Source organism: Sodiomyces alkalinus (assembly GCF_003711515.1).
Source record: "Sodiomyces alkalinus F11 unplaced genomic scaffold SODALscaffold_2, whole genome shotgun sequence".
Classification (NCBI taxonomy): Eukaryota; Fungi; Ascomycota; class Sordariomycetes; order Glomerellales; family Plectosphaerellaceae; genus Sodiomyces; species Sodiomyces alkalinus.
The window spans coordinates 1,940,425-1,956,724 of NW_021167080.1; the positions used below are offsets into that span (position 1 = coordinate 1,940,425).

General features: G+C 52.7%; 7 protein-coding genes and 2 non-coding genes across 9 annotated transcripts; 5 read left to right on the forward strand and 4 right to left on the reverse strand.

Moving 5' to 3' along the window:
- Nucleotides 1-16: 16 nt before the first annotated feature.
- On the reverse strand, nucleotides 17-1,008 carry SODALDRAFT_376201 (hypothetical protein; the record flags this gene model as incomplete). The annotated part of the gene is made up of 3 exons (XM_028614796.1): nucleotides 17-268; nucleotides 362-698; nucleotides 923-1,008. 3 exons carry the CDS (start codon nucleotides 1,006-1,008, stop codon nucleotides 245-247), a joined length of 447 nt encoding a protein of 148 aa, XP_028468219.1. The 3' UTR covers nucleotides 17-244.
- Nucleotides 1,009-1,186: 178 nt separating this feature from the next.
- On the reverse strand, nucleotides 1,187-3,529 carry SODALDRAFT_95999 (hypothetical protein). Its single transcript, XM_028615821.1, has 2 exons — nucleotides 3,222-3,529; nucleotides 1,187-3,137 (listed from the first exon to the last, which is right to left on the reverse strand). The coding sequence occupies exons 1-2, from the start codon at nucleotides 3,345-3,347 to the stop codon at nucleotides 1,539-1,541; spliced, it is 1,725 nt and encodes a 574-aa protein (XP_028468220.1). The 5' UTR covers nucleotides 3,348-3,529; the 3' UTR covers nucleotides 1,187-1,538.
- Nucleotides 3,530-5,942: 2,413 nt separating this feature from the next.
- Nucleotides 5,943-6,884, reverse strand: SODALDRAFT_338219 (hypothetical protein; the record flags this gene model as incomplete). The annotated part of the gene is made up of 1 exon (XM_028612755.1): nucleotides 5,943-6,884. The coding sequence occupies one exon, from the start codon at nucleotides 6,882-6,884 to the stop codon at nucleotides 5,943-5,945; it is 942 nt and encodes a 313-aa protein (XP_028468221.1).
- Nucleotides 6,885-7,664: 780 nt separating this feature from the next.
- On the forward strand, nucleotides 7,665-8,351 carry SODALDRAFT_96025 (hypothetical protein). Its single transcript, XM_028615822.1, has one exon. It carries the CDS (start codon nucleotides 7,711-7,713, stop codon nucleotides 8,182-8,184), a length of 474 nt encoding a protein of 157 aa, XP_028468222.1. The 5' UTR covers nucleotides 7,665-7,710; the 3' UTR covers nucleotides 8,185-8,351.
- Nucleotides 8,352-8,823: 472 nt separating this feature from the next.
- SODALDRAFT_t45 lies at nucleotides 8,824-8,914 on the forward strand. The gene has a single exon. It is a non-coding gene; the product is annotated as a tRNA-Pro (tRNA).
- Nucleotides 8,915-9,021: 107 nt separating this feature from the next.
- SODALDRAFT_376205 (hypothetical protein) lies at nucleotides 9,022-10,057 on the forward strand (the record flags this gene model as incomplete). Its single annotated transcript, XM_028614797.1, has 5 exons — nucleotides 9,022-9,085; nucleotides 9,168-9,280; nucleotides 9,372-9,450; nucleotides 9,503-9,663; nucleotides 9,924-10,057. The coding sequence occupies exons 1-5, from the start codon at nucleotides 9,042-9,044 to the stop codon at nucleotides 10,055-10,057; spliced, it is 531 nt and encodes a 176-aa protein (XP_028468223.1). The 5' UTR covers nucleotides 9,022-9,041.
- SODALDRAFT_306674 (arsenical-resistance protein ACR3) lies at nucleotides 9,862-11,665 on the reverse strand. The gene is made up of 4 exons (XM_028609044.1): nucleotides 11,188-11,665; nucleotides 10,968-11,110; nucleotides 10,820-10,906; nucleotides 9,862-10,738 (listed from the first exon to the last, which is right to left on the reverse strand). The coding sequence occupies exons 1-4, from the start codon at nucleotides 11,531-11,533 to the stop codon at nucleotides 10,082-10,084; spliced, it is 1,233 nt and encodes a 410-aa protein (XP_028468224.1). The 5' UTR covers nucleotides 11,534-11,665; the 3' UTR covers nucleotides 9,862-10,081.
- Nucleotides 11,666-12,159: 494 nt separating this feature from the next.
- Nucleotides 12,160-12,251, forward strand: SODALDRAFT_t46. Its single transcript has one exon. It is a non-coding gene; the product is annotated as a tRNA-Pro (tRNA).
- Nucleotides 12,252-13,144: 893 nt separating this feature from the next.
- On the forward strand, nucleotides 13,145-14,813 carry SODALDRAFT_395905 (hypothetical protein; the record flags this gene model as incomplete). The annotated part of the gene is made up of 5 exons (XM_028615288.1): nucleotides 13,145-13,577; nucleotides 13,843-14,083; nucleotides 14,518-14,588; nucleotides 14,631-14,644; nucleotides 14,717-14,813. Exons 1-5 carry the CDS (start codon nucleotides 13,503-13,505, stop codon nucleotides 14,811-14,813), a joined length of 498 nt encoding a protein of 165 aa, XP_028468225.1. The 5' UTR covers nucleotides 13,145-13,502.
- Between the last annotated feature and the right edge of the window lie 1,487 nt (nucleotides 14,814-16,300).

Consider the following 16,300-nt stretch of genomic DNA (forward strand, 5'->3'; position numbering starts at 1 on the left):
CGATGTTTAAACTTGTCCGGTTATGAGGCAGTCTTATAAGAGTCGAGATTGACTTCCATAATGTAATGCGATTTACTCCTGTTCTTCGCGCCTTACTCTCCACCACGCTGTCTCACGGTCTCACCCCTACAAGATCCCTCCATAAGCACCACTCTCATAACTCCATAAGGCCTCTCATACGTAGGCATCCCACCAGCCTCCAACCTATCCGTATAAAGAGTCCACTTCCTCTCCGTCCACTCCCTTAAGTCAAGCCCGGAAGCCCCTCCTGCCCAGCATCAAGCGTATACCCATTCACGCTCAAATACCCCCTACCCCTTCCGCCTCGGCCTCCCCCCCAACAAGTTCCGCAGAAGAACACGTGGAACTTGCCCCCATGGAGCTTGTAATCCCCCATCGCGCCGAACGGGTCCAGCGGCGCCAGGAGGAGCAAGTCCTCCAGCGCCAGCCCGGGCCGGATGTACAGGAATGCCGATGTGTGGCATAGCGTGCAGTTGCACTTGTACATCTTCTGCACCCTGCCTGTGGGGTGAACGGTTCGTCCGGCCGCTTGAGCTGGGGGTTTAAGGGGAGCGTGAGGTAGAGGTAGAGGATGTAGCGAGTCCGGCGGCAGTGGCAGTGGCAGGATCCTTTGTAGGGACGGCGTTCGGTGGGTGGTGTGTTTGCGGTTGGGCCAGGGGTTGTTGGGGTTGAAGTATCTGATGTTGGGGTGTTTCGGCATGGCAATGGGACCAGGGTCGTATCCGTATGGTTCTTATTTCTTTTGTCTTAAAAAAAAAAGGCGTGGAGGGTGAGGTGGTAGTGGTAGGAGACTCCGGTGCAAAAGTGAGTCCATGACTTGAATTACCTTGGACAATCCAAAACGATAAAAAGAAATAAAACGTCGGTCCCTTCCTCAGCCCCTTTAATACATATCACTTACCCCCTTGCTCCCTGGGTGAGAAAGTCTCTGGCCAAGGTCCATGGGTCCGTCGCCAGGGCCAAATGTCTCCGATCTGCCACTACCATTAGGATAAATAGTAAAGAGATCGGCAATTCCAAAGTTGGAACCCTGTCTTCAGCAGAAATCGAGTGAGATAGGACCACGAAACAGATCTTGACCGACTCACTCAAAATGTATGAGGCTATGTAGGGGTTGTGGCATTGAGAGACCGTTACATTGATCCATTCATAGTGAAGTGGTATTAATAGATCGAAGAACGAGATTGGCAGCAGACCATCCCGATGGATTTTAAGGTAGAGCCCGCTGAAAAAGTGAGTATAAAAAGGGGGAAAAGAGAAGACGAAAAAAAAAAAAAAAAACAAGAATTAGAATATAAAAAAAAGAAGAAAGAAGAAAAAGAAAATACATATCTAGAGAAAATGTGCTAAAAAGGGGCGGCAGAATATCCGTATATGCCAGGAACGTTTCGTTCATGGTGTGTTTTCCCCTCTCATGACGCACCCAACCGTGTCGTCGTATCCCAATATAATCTCCAGGCTCGTTAAGAAAAATAAAAATAAAAGGAAGAAGAGAAATAAACATGTCGACCGTTACCTCATACTGAATCCAAGCCTCTGGATTCCTTCTTCTCACCCACCGTCGCCTCAACCCCTGCGGCCGCCTGGGCCTCCTGGGCACCATTCGGACTCGGGAATAGTTCCGCATCCCACTCAGCCGGACAGAGGTCCTCCCAGCTGAGAGAGAGCCCGGTGTCCGTGTCGGCGCCACCCACGAGCTTGCGGTCGCCCATGTTCCGCCGGGCCTCGAACAAGGCGCGGGCGCGGCCCGTCCACCAGTTGTCGGCCCAGAGCTTCTCGATGGGCCACTTCTTGTACCAGTTGTGGTGGGCGATGACGGGGACCACGCCGGCGCAGATCTCGCTGTACAGCGGCATGTCCTCCCAGCGTGGCCGGTCGCCCTCGGGGAGGAGGTCGAGCACGCCGGCGCTGGGGATGTCGGTGGGCATGGGGGCGATGGGACGGCAGACGGGCTGCATGCCGTGGGACTGGTGTTCCAGCTGCGGGGCGAGCGGATTCGAGTGGACGACGTAGGCGGAATCGTGGAGGGCGTTGGAGGTCTGGTGCGACATCTGGGAGAAGTGGTCGACCATGATGCCGAACTCGTAGGGCTTGGCTGGGTTGTAGTCCGGGTCGTGCATGGGCTGGTGCGGGAAGCTCGGGTTCAGCGGGTCGTCGACGAGGTTCTTCTCGATCTTGAGGGGTTTCCGCGGGGCGCCGGCGCGGTTGGGGATGAACTGGTCTAGAAAGTTGTCGAGCCAGGTGTGGTGGCGGCGGCGCATGACCTCGCGGTGGTACTCCTGCTCGCCGAACATTTCGTTGAAGAAGCTCTGGTCGCTGCCCCGGTGGCACCAGGCTCGCACGAATTTCTGCTCCTTCATCTTGCCAGCCAGGCAGGTGTTCATGCGTTCGTTGGCGCGCGCAAAGACGGCACGCATGTCACGGAACGGTCCCATGATGAAGCCGGAAACGAGGTGACGCTGGCGCAGGCCGGCGTGCGATTCGGGTTTGACGTTCATCACATCGGTAATGTTGCCGTAGATATCCTTGGGCAGCGGTGATTCCGGGATAGGGTAGCAGGCGACGCTGTGGATATCGTTGGGCCCGCAGCGCTTGCTGGCGGAGAAGATGACCTTGGTGGAGATGCCCTCGGCGTCGAAGGCGCGGCCCATGCGGTGGGCCACCCGGGCGTTCTCCGAGGCGATCATCTCGTAGTAACGCGCGAAGAGGGTCTCGGGCGGGAGCTGAAACCAGATGTCATAGGCGTCGATCATGATGACCATGTCGTCCTCGTACTGCTGGTTGGATGGGTTCTCGAGCCAATGTAGCGTGCTGTTGATCTTCCCCAGATGGGAACCACCGCCTAGGAAGCGGTGGTTGTTCGGGTTGTCGAATGTCTGGTCCCAGAACACCAGGTTGGGGCGAGGGTAGCCGAGGATGGTCTGAGAAAGCAGGTTCTTGCAAAGGCGGACGTCGGTCTTGGACGAGGGGATAATGATGTGGAGTCTGGGGAGACTGGAGGGGGTCGGGCTTCCTGTGGCGTGGCCACCCAAGACGGGAGGTGCCGCGGCCTCTACGGTGCCGACATCATCTGCCCATGGTCGTAGGGATGTCCAGTTGGGTCCTTCGCGAAGTTGCTAAGAGAGTGGGGGGTTAGTCGTCGGTTCTGGGGCGTAGGGGTTGCAAGAGGTGGAGGGGATGGGGGTCAAGATTGGACTTACCAGGCCGAAGCAAACAAATACCGCACTGAGAAAGAGGGCAGTGACAAGAATAAGGGCTTGTCTAGGTCTCCGTGTAGGAAGAAAGGCGAAAACTCGCTGTGGCCAATATTGCTGGAGGGACTTCATCTCGACAACATGGCCGGGGGGAAGGTCCAAACAGAAGGTCCCAATAGAATTAGGTATAGCTAATAATAGGCTGGTCGATAATTCGAAGTAGCACACAGGCTTCTAGGATAGTCGAGGTCGATGGTCGATGGTCGATGGTGCCGATACTCGGAATAGTGGAATAATGAAGGAGAGACTAGGTATTGCGCGTTAAGCGAGGCAAAGGAGCGAAAGAAGTTGAGTTGAATGAGTGACTGGAAGCAAAGCGGACTATGCGTTTGCTTTTCGAAGTTCGTTGGCTGGTTAAGGTAAGTAGCGGCTTTGATCGTGAGGGTCTGAGTGTCGCCAATAAAATGGTGGTAGATAGACAAATAGACACAAGAAATCAGGTGTCGAAACGAAGCGCAGAGGAGATTCGTAGATGGGCGGGCGGGCACACACAGGCGTAGACAAAGATATCAAAGGGCCCGAGGAAAGCAACAAGCAACGGAAGTAGTGCTATCTGTCCTCGTACAGAAACGAAGGATAAAGAAGGAAAAGAGAGTGAGGTATGATGGAGAGAAGAAGGAGAGAAGGGGAAAACCGAAAATGGGGGCAAAAAGGTCTAGCGGCACATCAGGGGAAGGAACAGGTGAGGCCAAGGCTGAAAGACTCTTGGCTTCATAGAAGTACACCATGCCCCATGGGTTGTTCTTGCCTTGCCGGCCCCCCTATATCGTGCGGTCCCCCTCTTATCGTCCATTCCAAGTCCCTTGACTGCCTACAGGTATCTACCTTCTACAACGTACCTTAAGGTACCCCCCAATCCAGGCCTCCAAGACCACCAACCCGGAAATCGAGTCAGCTACCTAGAGCTTAGACCCTTTTGCCGAAAGAGAAGACGGATTCATTACATCAAGCCAGGAACGATCTGAACTTTTAAAATTTTGGCTAAGTGATATAACTAACGAGAAGGGAAGATTTGGGAATCAAATGTATGAACACGACCCTGATTTTCGTTAAAATATGTCGGACCGTCAACCGTCTCCCCTTTCCGGGAAGATCGTCTTTCATGCTATACCCAAAAGAAGACTAGCACTTTGTGATGTGAAGGGGGCATACAGGCGTCTAATTGGTGCATTACTATACATCACATACATCACAGTCTGATTGGCTATTTTCCTAACGCCATCTTCCTCCTACCTTCTCTTCCTTCGGGACCTTTTTCGTCCCAATTCCTTCCCTTTTTTCTCGCTTCAGTGTACAGAATAATTACGAAGTAGCACTGCATCACAGTAGCCCTACGAGTCTTTAATTTCACTGCGTAATACTCCTCCCACTTCTCCGGGTCTTGGCTATCTGCTGTACCGGTATCATCTCGAAGGTAGGGCGGGTTTGTCCGTGCTGTCTAACGGTCTCACCTACGAAGCACTGCACTGCCTCCCATGTTTCCCACCACCGCCGATCAGAGTAAGCAGCACAGCCAAGAAGGCTTCGCAATTCCATCTTCGTAATCTCTGCCGAATTTGCGGTCTTGGGTTCAGGCACTGGATGGTGAGCAACGCCAGCAACGACAATACATGAGGGCAATCGTGCTGTGTCCTCAACTATTATTAGAGCATTCCCCGAACTACCGAGGCAGGTCTTGCCCTACGTCCATGATTCTCTCGATCATCATGTGGACCTTTTCCCACGTCTGCGATATTCGGACGGAGTCGACGAACCCGGCCGAGAAGAAGAAATGGACTACTCAAGATATCTCTGCATCTGCGAAGTAACACAACCAGAGCCTCGCGGCCATTGATTACCCGACAAGACAAATTTCGCAGCCCTGCTATAAATCGCCGAGTACCATGTCCATCCATGTCCCAGTCGACGGAGCAAGACAAACGGAAACCAGGTGAAGGGAACTTGCGTCGCCACCTCTGTTCCTATATAGAGAACTTCGCTCATCAGGTGCAGTCCCTAACCCCCAGCATCGCTTCTGTAGGTTCCCGTCTTCGTCCCAAGTCTTGACAGCCAAAGATGGGATGAAGCGTGGCCCGAGGGCCAGGAACAACAGTAAGCACGAGGTCAAGTCGCACACAGTAGTGCAAAGATCCAGTTGTCTGTTACTACAGCACAAGTAGGGGAAATGCAAGGAAAATATGATCCATGTACGTAATAGGTCTCATCTTGCGACCAAAGAAAACGGTGAAGTGCAAGCTTTGAGCCACCAAAGAGTTCATCCACCCTGCGATGAATAATCGAGACGCCAAAAATGAACAAAAACTTCAACGGCTCCTGAACGTATATTCACCAAATTGAGGGTAATTTTAGGCCTTTTTTTGGTTCATTTTTTTTTTGTAACCCCACCCTCCCCCCCCCCAGACGGAGTTATTAGAGGCCGACTGGCACGCCATGGCGCCAGTCACTCTAATCTAAGGTATTTCCTGCGCCGCTCCAGAACAGTCCCAGCATTCCCTCCCACAGAAAAGTAGGCCCAAACCAGCATTTTTGGCCATATGCAGAGGGAGATGAAAGAAGTAAATAAACCAAAGAGGAAAGGGGTAATAGACAAATAAATGCACTATGCCATGGAAACAGAATCAACTTCCCACCATGAAGCCCAGGGCATTCGAAAGCTCGACCTCCCACCTAAAAGTTGTCGCCGAGGAGAACCTCAAGCTCAGCCTCATAGTAACCCTTGCAGCCAATACCGTCCAGGTCCTCCATGCCAGGCATGTAAGCATCCTCGTTGGACCCATCACTCTTCACCCACGAACACACCTTGCCATTAGCCGCGATGCTCATGCCGTAGTAAGGCATGTCCATAGCGCCAGCGACCAGCACACTGACATCAGCGCCCGAGTTGCCACCATTGGGCTCGGAACCCCAATCCCACTCGAACCAAGTACCAGCCAACTGGCCCAGGTCGGTCCGGTCCACCACATTGCCGGGGGCGCAGGCGCAGCTCCCCTGCGAGTTGGTATCGAACGCCATATAGACATCATCCCTGCCGGGGTCTGAAACGGAGAAATCCACGGCCGAGAACCAGAACCCGTCGAGCAGGCCCTTGGGGCCGACCTTGTTGAAGCACGAGCACGCGAACTTGCCCCCCGTCGAGACGAACTTGGACACGTACTTGTAGGCGTGGGTGTCGACCTTGTCGATGATCTTCATGTTGCAGCCCCAGTCGCCCGGCGTGCCCGTGTTGCCGCTGTACATGATCTGGTCGTAGGTGGCGCGCTTGTTGCTGCTGCTGCTGCTGCTGCTGCCCCGGGCGGCGCTGGTGGAGTCCCCGCCGCAGAAGGGAACGAAACCCTGGCCGCCGCTGCTGGAGGTGGGAGACGACGAGGAGGAGGAGGAGGACGCGGCGGAAGGAGTGGATGCGGCGGAGGCCCTGGCCGGGGAGGGTTCGGCGGCGACCGGGACGGGCTCGGACGTGGTGTGAGGACGGCTGGCCTTCTTGAACTCGATCGGGTGGGCCTCAACGGCGTCCTTCTTGGCGTGCAGATAGGCATGGGCGTGGCCGGAGGGGTGGGCAGCGACGCCTCCCAGGGCGGCTGTGACGGCGAGAAGAGCAGCGGAGAAGTGCATGTTTGTCACTCCTTTCTTTTTTTCTTCCTTTTTTCTTCGTCTTCAAAAGTTGAAAATTGAGGTTTGTTTTGAGGGACGACTAAGCGTAACCGGCTCGCGGGGGGAAAATGAAGAAAAAAGAGCGTCAATCAGTTGGGTTGTTGATGTCCTATCCTTGAAATGAGTGACAGCGAGACCTTCGCTCGCGGTGGTTTGAAAGAGAAGGAATAAAGGATAAGGACTGTTCAAAAGCTCAAAGGAGTGAAGCTATTGAACAAAACAACAAACGTTTCGAGGGTGAGAATCGAGGAAGGGATAGGGAGCAAGTCAAAAGAGGAGGGAAATGAGCTGGCCTTTGAAGGCCGGGGCCATGCAGTCCATGCAGGCCATGCAACCCAAGAAGCCGTTGCCATGCCCTGTTAAGGAACAACATGGCCCTGCAGTCACTTTCCCAGAATCTGGCACATAGAGAGCCTCGTGTACAGAAGGATAGCAAGTCATTCCTTACGAATTACCCTCCTCTCAGACCTCCCCTGGCGCCATCCCTCAAGAGGCCCAAAGGACGAACATGGAATGGTGCGCCGGCGGTTGGACGCAGCCACGAAGAAACAACGGGACTAGCGTCAGGGGCAAAGGTCCAGACCCTGAGTGAGTGGATTGGTCCGACGAGGTCGCAATAGGGCGGGCCATTCATTTTGGGCAATGTCCATGCGGAGCCCACATGCAGGATGGGATCAAAGACAAAGACCGGGGCAATCAGACGGGAAATCGCCTTGGACGAAAGCTTGTCGAGAGGGCATCGGGCCGGCATCGAGACAAGTTTACGGGGCTTCCAGACCACGACCTGATGGGGCGGTTCCCTGTTCTCTTTGTCGATCACAGAGAAAACTTGATTTCGTTTTCTTTGTTCCTTACACTACAGGAGACGAGAAAATTCATCGCATGTTGTTCGTCAAGTTCCGTTAGCGTCGGGATGCTGGACGGCGTTCTGGGTCCACGCTTTACACGTACTACTTGGGCTATGTGTAATTATCAAATGAAATTACATGCATCGAGAAATATTTATTGGCATCACGACTCATGCGGCCACGGCAGTTATTGGGAGCTTAACACGTTTTCGTCAACCATCAGTGGCTTGCTTATACGGATGCGACTTCGACGCCAAAAGAACGGTGCGGTTTGGCTTAACCGCCAGTTCCTGGGACGGACATTTCTCACCAAGCTGGAACTTCAGGCGAGACCGTTTTATCCCGACGTTTACACGAATTGGCCGAGTTCAAGGTCACAATCCGGAAGAATTCTGTCCAAGAAGCAACGGTGAACTGAGATCGTAAGCGTCGTAGGAGTCATCCGAAAATAGGGTCCAGCGGGATTCCCCTCGCCGCGATCCATCGGAATACCAGAAAGGGAAACCTGGAGGAAAAAAAAGAAGAAGAAAAAAAGGTAATCGTGAATGAATGACGAGGCATTCCAAGAAATACGGCAGCCACTGTCTCCACAAGCTCTGAGATAATTAGATCCTGGGCGCTCAATTGCGAGACAGAATTCGTCCTCATCAAGTGGAGATCTGCCACGTATAAAAGCCCTCGGGATCAATCATAAACGTGGTCCTATAGGATGAGGATGAATGCTTGAAGTGCGTCAAATATCGTCTGCTGAGCTGTGGCCACCCGTGGCCGATGCTGAATCAAAGACCACCTGCGTACGAAGTAGAAGTATCTAATGCGGTTTTAGGATAATGGTAGAATTTGATTTGAGGATTTTATAAGCTCGAAAGTAATTGAAGAAGATGTTATCCAGAATTTGTAGATTGGATCGAGTTTCGTAGACGGGAAGGGGGACAAATGACTTTAATGTAAAGTTCTTTCTGCTTAACGGAATGAGTGGAAGGGATATAAAGGAAAGTTCACGGCTCATTGCATCGACCAGCCTCCGAGTCCACTTGGAGTGCTTCCGCGTTGCGCCGTTGGTCTAGTGGTATGATTCTCGCTTAGGGTCACACCCGAAGCAATGCTTGCGAGAGGTCCCGGGTTCAATCCCCGGATGGCGCCCACGTCATCTTTCTTTTTTTCTTTTCTTCTTAATTTTTGTTCCTCCTTTCATTCCCTCCCCTTCCTATTCTCTTTTTTTCTTTCTTTCTTTTCTCGTCTCCCTTTCCCCCTTCTTTCTTCTTTCATCATGGCCCTGCACATGTTCGTCCGCTCACTGGGCACATCTCAATTGTTAATAAGGATCTCGCAGATGTTTCTTTCGGCTATTGAGAACAACTAACACGTTCCTCTCCGTCCGGAGGTCATTATCCAGCTTCCAGGGTCGCGGCGTGCTCACCCCTAGCCCTCTCTCCATCTGTTTAACGGCGCTCGATCAGATCATCAGCCCATCAACCCATTACATCCACTATCAGATCAATTGGCTCGGTGAACTAGCTACTGGTACATCTTGCCTTAGAACTAATTCCTAGTCTGTATTTATCTCGTCCTCGAGAATGCCGGTACCCTGCTCCGGCAGCACGCAGCACGCCTCTTAATGTTCTGAAGACAAACGACGCCCGCGGTCTACCTGACATTCGGAGAACGAATGCGGCCATGTCATGTCAAGCTCTGATCACCAGCGGAAGAGAGAGACTTCAGTCCATGTAGAATGATGCCACGTTGCGGGGCTTTCGGAGTGGTTGTCGGCCGCCGGTTCCCGAACTCGTACATCGCACCGTGCGTGTACAACACATTGAAGTCGGCAGTGACCCGGTGGTCCCCGGTCCATTCGTCGGGCAGTGGGTCTCTCCCGGAAGCCGCTGTGTACAGTACTGCGTATAAAGTATCTGAATGAAGATGGAGACGTTTGGAATGATATGTTCCTATGTCACTCAGTGACTATATAGCCTGTGTGGTGAAATATGTCCGTCAAGCCTCTGGACATGAGGAACCGCAAATTAAGGTAGTAAAGAACTCGGGTTGGATGTTCAAATCGAATCTAGATTCTTTACGTATGCCGCCGCCTGGCGGGAGAGAGAGACGAACAAGTACAGTATTTTCAAGCCCTTCTAAGACCACAAAACCACAGAAGACGGGGTATATGCTGGATTCTTCCATAACGTGACGCATAGCGCGCCTCCAGGCAGCTTTTCCATTTTAGTTTCCATGTGGGACAAGCACCACGATCCGTCATGCCAGACGCCGTCTGCCATGACGCCATAACGAGCCGAGCACCAAATTCAACGCTCACAGCTTAAATTGCCACCGCGTCGCAACCCAACGAAGGACATATACGAGGCCGATCAAGACGGGCACCTCAATCAGGGGCCCCACCGTCGAAGCAAGAGCCTGCTGGCTGTCCGCTCCGTAGATGGCGACCGCCACGGCGATGGCGAGCTCAAAGTTGTTGCTCGCGGCCGTGAAGCTCTGAGTCGCACAAAGCGAATAGGCGAACCCGAAGCGCCGCGCAATGAAGAGCGTAACGAAAAAGATGAGGGTGAAGTAGACGATCAACGGCGCGGAGACGCGGACGACGGAGACGATCTGCTGAACGACCTGGCGCCCCTGCGAGGCGAACAGAACCAGGATGGTGTAGAGCAGGCCGATCAGGGACCAGGGCGAGAGGTAGCGGATGAAGACCTTGTCGTACCACTCGGGCCCTGCGAGGCGTCGGACCAGGAAGCGGGTGAGGATGGCGGCGGCGAGGGGGATGCCCAGGAAGACGGCGACGCTGGTGGCGACGATGGCGTAGGACACCGTGGTGGTGGTCGAGGAGTGGCTGATGATGTTGAGGAAGAAGACGGCCATGGGGGCGTAGAGGACCATCTGCAGGAGGGAGTTGATGGCCACGAGGATGGCGCAGTATTCGGCGTCGCCGCCGGCGAGGTTGTTCCATATCAGGACCTATTTTGTGGAACTTTGGGTCAGCATTCTGGGGATCTCGAAGGCGCTGATGGGTGATGGGGTGATAATGGATCAACATACCATGGCAATGCATCTCGCCAGACCCACGAGAATAAGGCCTTCGCGTAGTCCCTCTTCGTCCGGGAGAAACGCCCAGGCTAGGCCAAGCTGGTGATCACCCAAGTCAGCACAGTCGACTCTTCAGTTTCCAGTCACAGACTGCACTCACCATGAAGAAGGGAGCGACGATCCAATTGATGACTACGCTGAAGAGCATCTGTCTCCAGATCTCGCGATGCCGGAATAACTTGTGCAGGGTTTCGTAGTGCACTTTGCAGAGAATGGGGTACATCATGACGAGTAAACCGACGGCTGAGGACGACACAGAGTCAGCAATCCGTCTCCCGAGCCTTCATCTTTTCTTAGAGAGGACATGTCATGATACATACCGATTGGAATTGAAACGTCGACGAACTTGCCCTGCTGCAGGGCAGGCCCGATGTTCGGGACGAAGTTGCCGAGGATGATCCCGATGGCCATGGCGAGGAGAATCCAGAGAGCGAGGAGCCGGTCCAGCCATCCCAGGGCCTTGAAAGCATTTGTTTTGCTATCGAGAATGTTGACATTGGGATCGGGTTCGGTGGCCTGCTGCTCCAAGTCTCCGGGGCTCGAGTCTTTCTGAGAGTTGGCTTGAGAGTCGGGACCTTCGAGATCCTGGACGATGACGGCCTCCTTCGGCGGAGTAGTCGGTGCAAGGCCTGCATCTCTCGGGTGTTGGGAGCCTTTTTCGTCCATGGTGATTTTTAGACGGGGGAGTTGAGCCGTCCAGTTCGCGTGGCTTCGATAATGTGACTTGGTTCTTCCTGTTTCAAGATGATGAACAAGATCCAAAGCTGAGAGGTGGTGAGAATATTTGTCTCGTCCGTATTTATATATATAGAGGGTTTGACTACCGGTAGTGATAAATTCCCGTTGAGGCAAAGTCGAGATTTTGAAGGAACATTGCCTGCATCCGCCAATCAGATACAGGCAGTGACATGCCAAGCCGCTGGGTGGTCCAGAGCGGAGTACACAAGGTAGGTACAACATTTTGCCCCCCGCTGTAGGTACGTGTAATTTGCAATTACATTGCCGGCACGTGCGTGTAAGACTGGTTTGATAGGCGGGCTACGTAACCCGCACAGGGCTAGTAGTGGTTAAGGTAGCTTACACTATGTCCACCGCTGTAACTATCTAGGAGCTCTCTTCCAGAAATCAACAACCTCGCAATCGTACAAGCGCGTTATGACACGGGAAGGAAAAAGCCCTGAATGAATAATTAGGGACAGTGGAAATTATAAGATGGCGAAATTATAAGATGGAGGTCCTGGTTCCTTAGCCGTCGACCAGCCCTGGTACAACCAGGACATGGCATACGAAGCGCGCCGTTGGTCTAGTGGTATGATTCTCGCTTAGGGTAACACCCAAAAGCAAAGCTTGCGAGAGGTCCCGGGTTCAATCCCCGGATGGCGCCTAATTTTTTGTTCTTTTGATCTCAATTTTATTGATTATTTTATTCGTTTTCCTCTTTAGCCCTGTAATTACTCTCTTCGCTTCTCCATTGGCCGTGGAATTGTATAGAGTAAGGTACTGAAAACAACGATATACGCGTTGTAGGATTGTTGTTGATTAAGGAAGAATCTCCTCCCCTCGAGCAGAGCTAGATACAGTAACCCTCGCTCCAGGGCGGGTTACGTAACCCGCCCATCAGTACTCTATCTACTCCTACGGGGAAATGAAGTGGGGTAAGTATCATCGCGTGCAATTGATAAGAAGCACGCAATGCCACGCATCTCAATCAATCCTTTGGAGATTCTTCCAGGTTAGGTAATCGTGAAGACCTCAAAGCGCGTATTTGGTGCAAACTGTGTTTGTCATGCTTGAGGTGACAGGAGGCGAGGCATGAATGGCATGAATCCACGATGACTACACCTTTTTTTTTCTTCTTTTTTTTTCTGCTGTAATGTACGGAGCCTTGGCTGCCATGGAAATAGGCCGAGGAAGGGACAATGGACCGAGTCGCCGACCGGCGGCCGAGTTGTGATCAAGGTGGTTTGCGCCGATCAGGGATTGGGTGTAACTTGTAAGAAGAATCCTGAATCCATATGTTAGTTACTACCGTACGGAGGTGATTGGAGGTTTAATAATTAGGTAATTCATGAAGCGAACGGCGCCATTCAGTCTTTCAACCAAGAAAAGGCCCGTCGAGGCAGATTTCACACGGCAGAATTGATCGTCTTGATGAAGGTTCTTGGAGCGAACTTTCTCTAAACCAAAGGCCTGTCATCCATCATGGATCACACAGGATGGTATCATCATTGTATACATACTCCTGATCTTGGGATGTGTCACAACAGGTAAACACGTGGCGCATACTGCTCCGTAAGGTACACGAGGTGCGGTTTCTAAAGGTATGGTACTACCCAATAGACAACCTACCTTAACATTAGGTGCCTGGTTGTTGGGAACGGATTGATGTCCGTCTGTTGGGTGTTGCTCTGCTTCCCAAGGGTTTTGTAACGCCACTCAATGTTCCCGTGATTCGAGTACAGACCACGTCTACGAGTCATGGGATTACGGTGTTCCATGCTCGTTTCTACCTTATGCACTGCAAGTCTGCAACCATCTCGTATCGTCGCAGATGATGCATGTACACCCTGGAATCGTATTCCGAAAGCCGAATCTGGGACCTGTCACCCCATGATTTCGCTCATTTTTTTGCATCATGTCGATGAATACCTACATCAGTGGCAGCCTGGCAGGGCTCAATCGGGACGTGGTAGGCGAGGGGCCGGCATATGTAAGATGGTCAACTATAAGATCAAAGTCAACCACGTCTTGGATCCCCCAGAGGTCAGCCACTATCCACGGTATAGAGAGACTTTAAAAGGAAAGGAAGAGGGGGAAGACAAGAGGGAAATACCTTCTCATCTCGATCGCTCAATTTAGGCGAACCGTGGTCCATAGTGTGCCCGGATGAAGACGAGGACCTCCGGTTCGAGAAATTGGAGATGGTCCCACTACATAATTACCTACAGGCTACTGTAACCTAGTGTACATAGCAGTGCAGGCGCGGCAACCGCAAAATTAGGCTGGATTCGGCAGTCCCTGAAACGCCTGAAAGAGGCTGGGGGACCCCGGCCGGCAACGATCCCGACTCGATGGGCCATCACAAAGCCACAAAGGCACGGAATAGCGTCCGTAGGAGCTACATGTCTATTCCGTACATTTACCCCATAGGGCTCCTCGTCCGGCTCGTGAAACCCGGCGAAAGCCAAGAAGGGCGGAGATCTACGAAGGAGATCCGTAGGTACCGTTGTAGGTATGGAGTAAGGTAGTCTTGCTGCTTGCATCCATTTTCACCAGTCCACGACATTTTACCTATTTACAAAGTACATATGCCGACAGCTAGTGGTTCTCTGCCCTACCCCTTGCCTTCAATTCAAAACACTATCGTGATGATGCCCGCGTGGGGGTGGGGTACGCTAGGTACACATTGTAGGTATCCCAAGGGATATACCCAGTCATGATAGGTACGGTTTCCGGAGGGTTTCTTTCTTATCTTCTTCTTCTTCTCTTCGATTCTTGTGATTCTCACGTAATGATCTAGGAGGGCATGGAGACCGACCGACATCTTAAGAAATTCCTTCTCAAATGCACCGCCACTAAGGTAGCAACCAGAGTCTGGCCAGGCGTGGTCAATTAACTCAATTTAATGTGAATGAGTGCAAATTAGGTAGCTGGTAACCGGTTCCACCGCATTCTGTGGCAGTTTGGCAGATGGCTGACCACACGAAGCACGAAGTACAACGTATGTACTTCGTGCATCTAGGTACATACAGGTACCTTCCAGACTATGCTTACTCTGTACGTACCTGTCCGTATTGAAATGTGTTCTGGCCGGGCCGTGACGTGACACGTGACACGGCCAATATCCAGTGAAAGCCTGAACCGCCGTTCCGGATGCCGGAAGAGGCAACACCGGAACGTCAACTTCCTAAATGCGAAGGCTGGAGAAATCGCTCAAGGAAATTGAAGACGTAGAGACAGAGAAGAAAAGAAAATGTCCTCTGGGCCGGTAATTTTGATTAGGGATGATATTATGCCGTCTGGACTCTGGAGGCCGCCTAGCTGCCTGTATCATGAGAGAGAGGACTCAGAGGAGAGTCAGGAGACGGGAAGCAAGAAAGAAAGAAAGAAAGAAAAAAGAATTGGCATGAGGATGGGGAACAAGAATGACAGAAGCGACTAAAAACATGAAACATACGGCCTCCATAATCTCGTCGTGCCATCAATGATATCATGTCACAAGAATCACAAGGGTTGCAAGTCTCGTTCCGAGAGTGTGGATGGGGCTAATTTGCTCGATGCGAGGTTTTTCACCTCCCTCCCGCTCGGCGCTCGGCGCTCGGCGCTGACCCAGTGGCCTGCCTGCAGCAGTGCAGCTGAGCCCTGGCGTCGCTAACTAGTAACAAAAAGCCTAACATATGTGCAGCCAACTTACGTCAAGGCGGTTTGCCCTCCGCGGCGGCCCCAGGACTCAACCATCGAAGGCCCGATCATCCAAATTAAACCCCAGATTTCCAAGGCAGGGTATCTATACGCATCGGTACGTGGGGGGGTTTCCGTGGGGAGCCATGGAGCATCGGCTGGCTCCCGTCTGGCAAGGCCCAGCAAGTATTTACTCAAACTCTCGGCCTCATTCAGATCGGAATCATCGGGTCGACGAGGCTGGCCCTGTTGATCTCATCACTGAGTGATGATGATAACGAGTCACACTCAACTACGTCAGCGAGCACGGCATAAAACTGTGAGCCCACCTACATCTGAGATCAGAGAGCCTTTCAGCCAAGGCCCAGACACCAAAGCACAAAGCCAAGAGATCAGAAATGAAGGCATGAAAAAAAAACAAGCGCGCCTAGACGAAGAGCCACCCCCAGACGCCCCCTCCTGCCCCCCGGGGCGGAGAATACTCGGACATGCCGCCACATTCGGGTGGGCCATGGTCGGATGGTCCTTCTCACGGCTCACCTACGTGTTCGCAACGTCGCCACCATGTGCGCGGAAGAACGAGCCGATACGCCGGTGGAAGTCAGCGGGAAACCTCACCCTATTGCGGTCACTTTACGGTTCACGATCTTTGTGGGGTGTGGGCAGATAGTGGTAGGTCGATCCGGCTCCGATGCTCTCCCACACTCACACACCCCTGACGACTGAGAGTCTCAGCTGTGAAGCCGAGGCCTCACACGCACTGCATTCAGTAGACGCGGCGAGGGTTCTGTTTACGTGCTTCCGCATCATCTCGGGACAAAACGATCCAGTACCCGCCTGGGGGTCTTGGATCCGGCGTTGCGGGTCATCGTCATGGAAGGGGAGGGACTCGAGGGGAGGGATCGGGACGTTTTATAACCTCAAGGGGCTCCGTGCTTTCAACAAATCCACGGAATGATCTGATCGCTAGCTCCTGGACCAACAATCTCACCTCACCTCACTTCCTCCTCCTCCTCCTCCTCCTCCTCCTCC

Coding starts and splice junctions, on each gene's coding strand:
- SODALDRAFT_95999 (XM_028615821.1), bottom strand. CDS start 3,347: ATGAAGTCCCTCCAGCAATATTGGCCACAGCGAGTTTTCGCCTTTCTT. Junction 3,138..3,221: donor TATTTGTTTGCTTCGGCCTG/GTAAGTCCAATC, acceptor CCACTCTCTTAG/CAACTTCGCGAAGGACCCAA.
- SODALDRAFT_96025 (XM_028615822.1), top strand. CDS start 7,711: ATGGGGCGGTTCCCTGTTCTCTTTGTCGATCACAGAGAAAACTTGATT.
- SODALDRAFT_306674 (XM_028609044.1), bottom strand. CDS start 11,533: ATGGACGAAAAAGGCTCCCAACACCCGAGAGATGCAGGCCTTGCACCG. Junction 11,111..11,187: donor CGACGTTTCAATTCCAATCG/GTATGTATCATG, acceptor TGTCGTCCTCAG/CCGTCGGTTTACTCGTCATG. Junction 10,739..10,819: donor TGGCGAGATGCATTGCCATG/GTATGTTGATCC, acceptor TCCACAAAATAG/GTCCTGATATGGAACAACCT.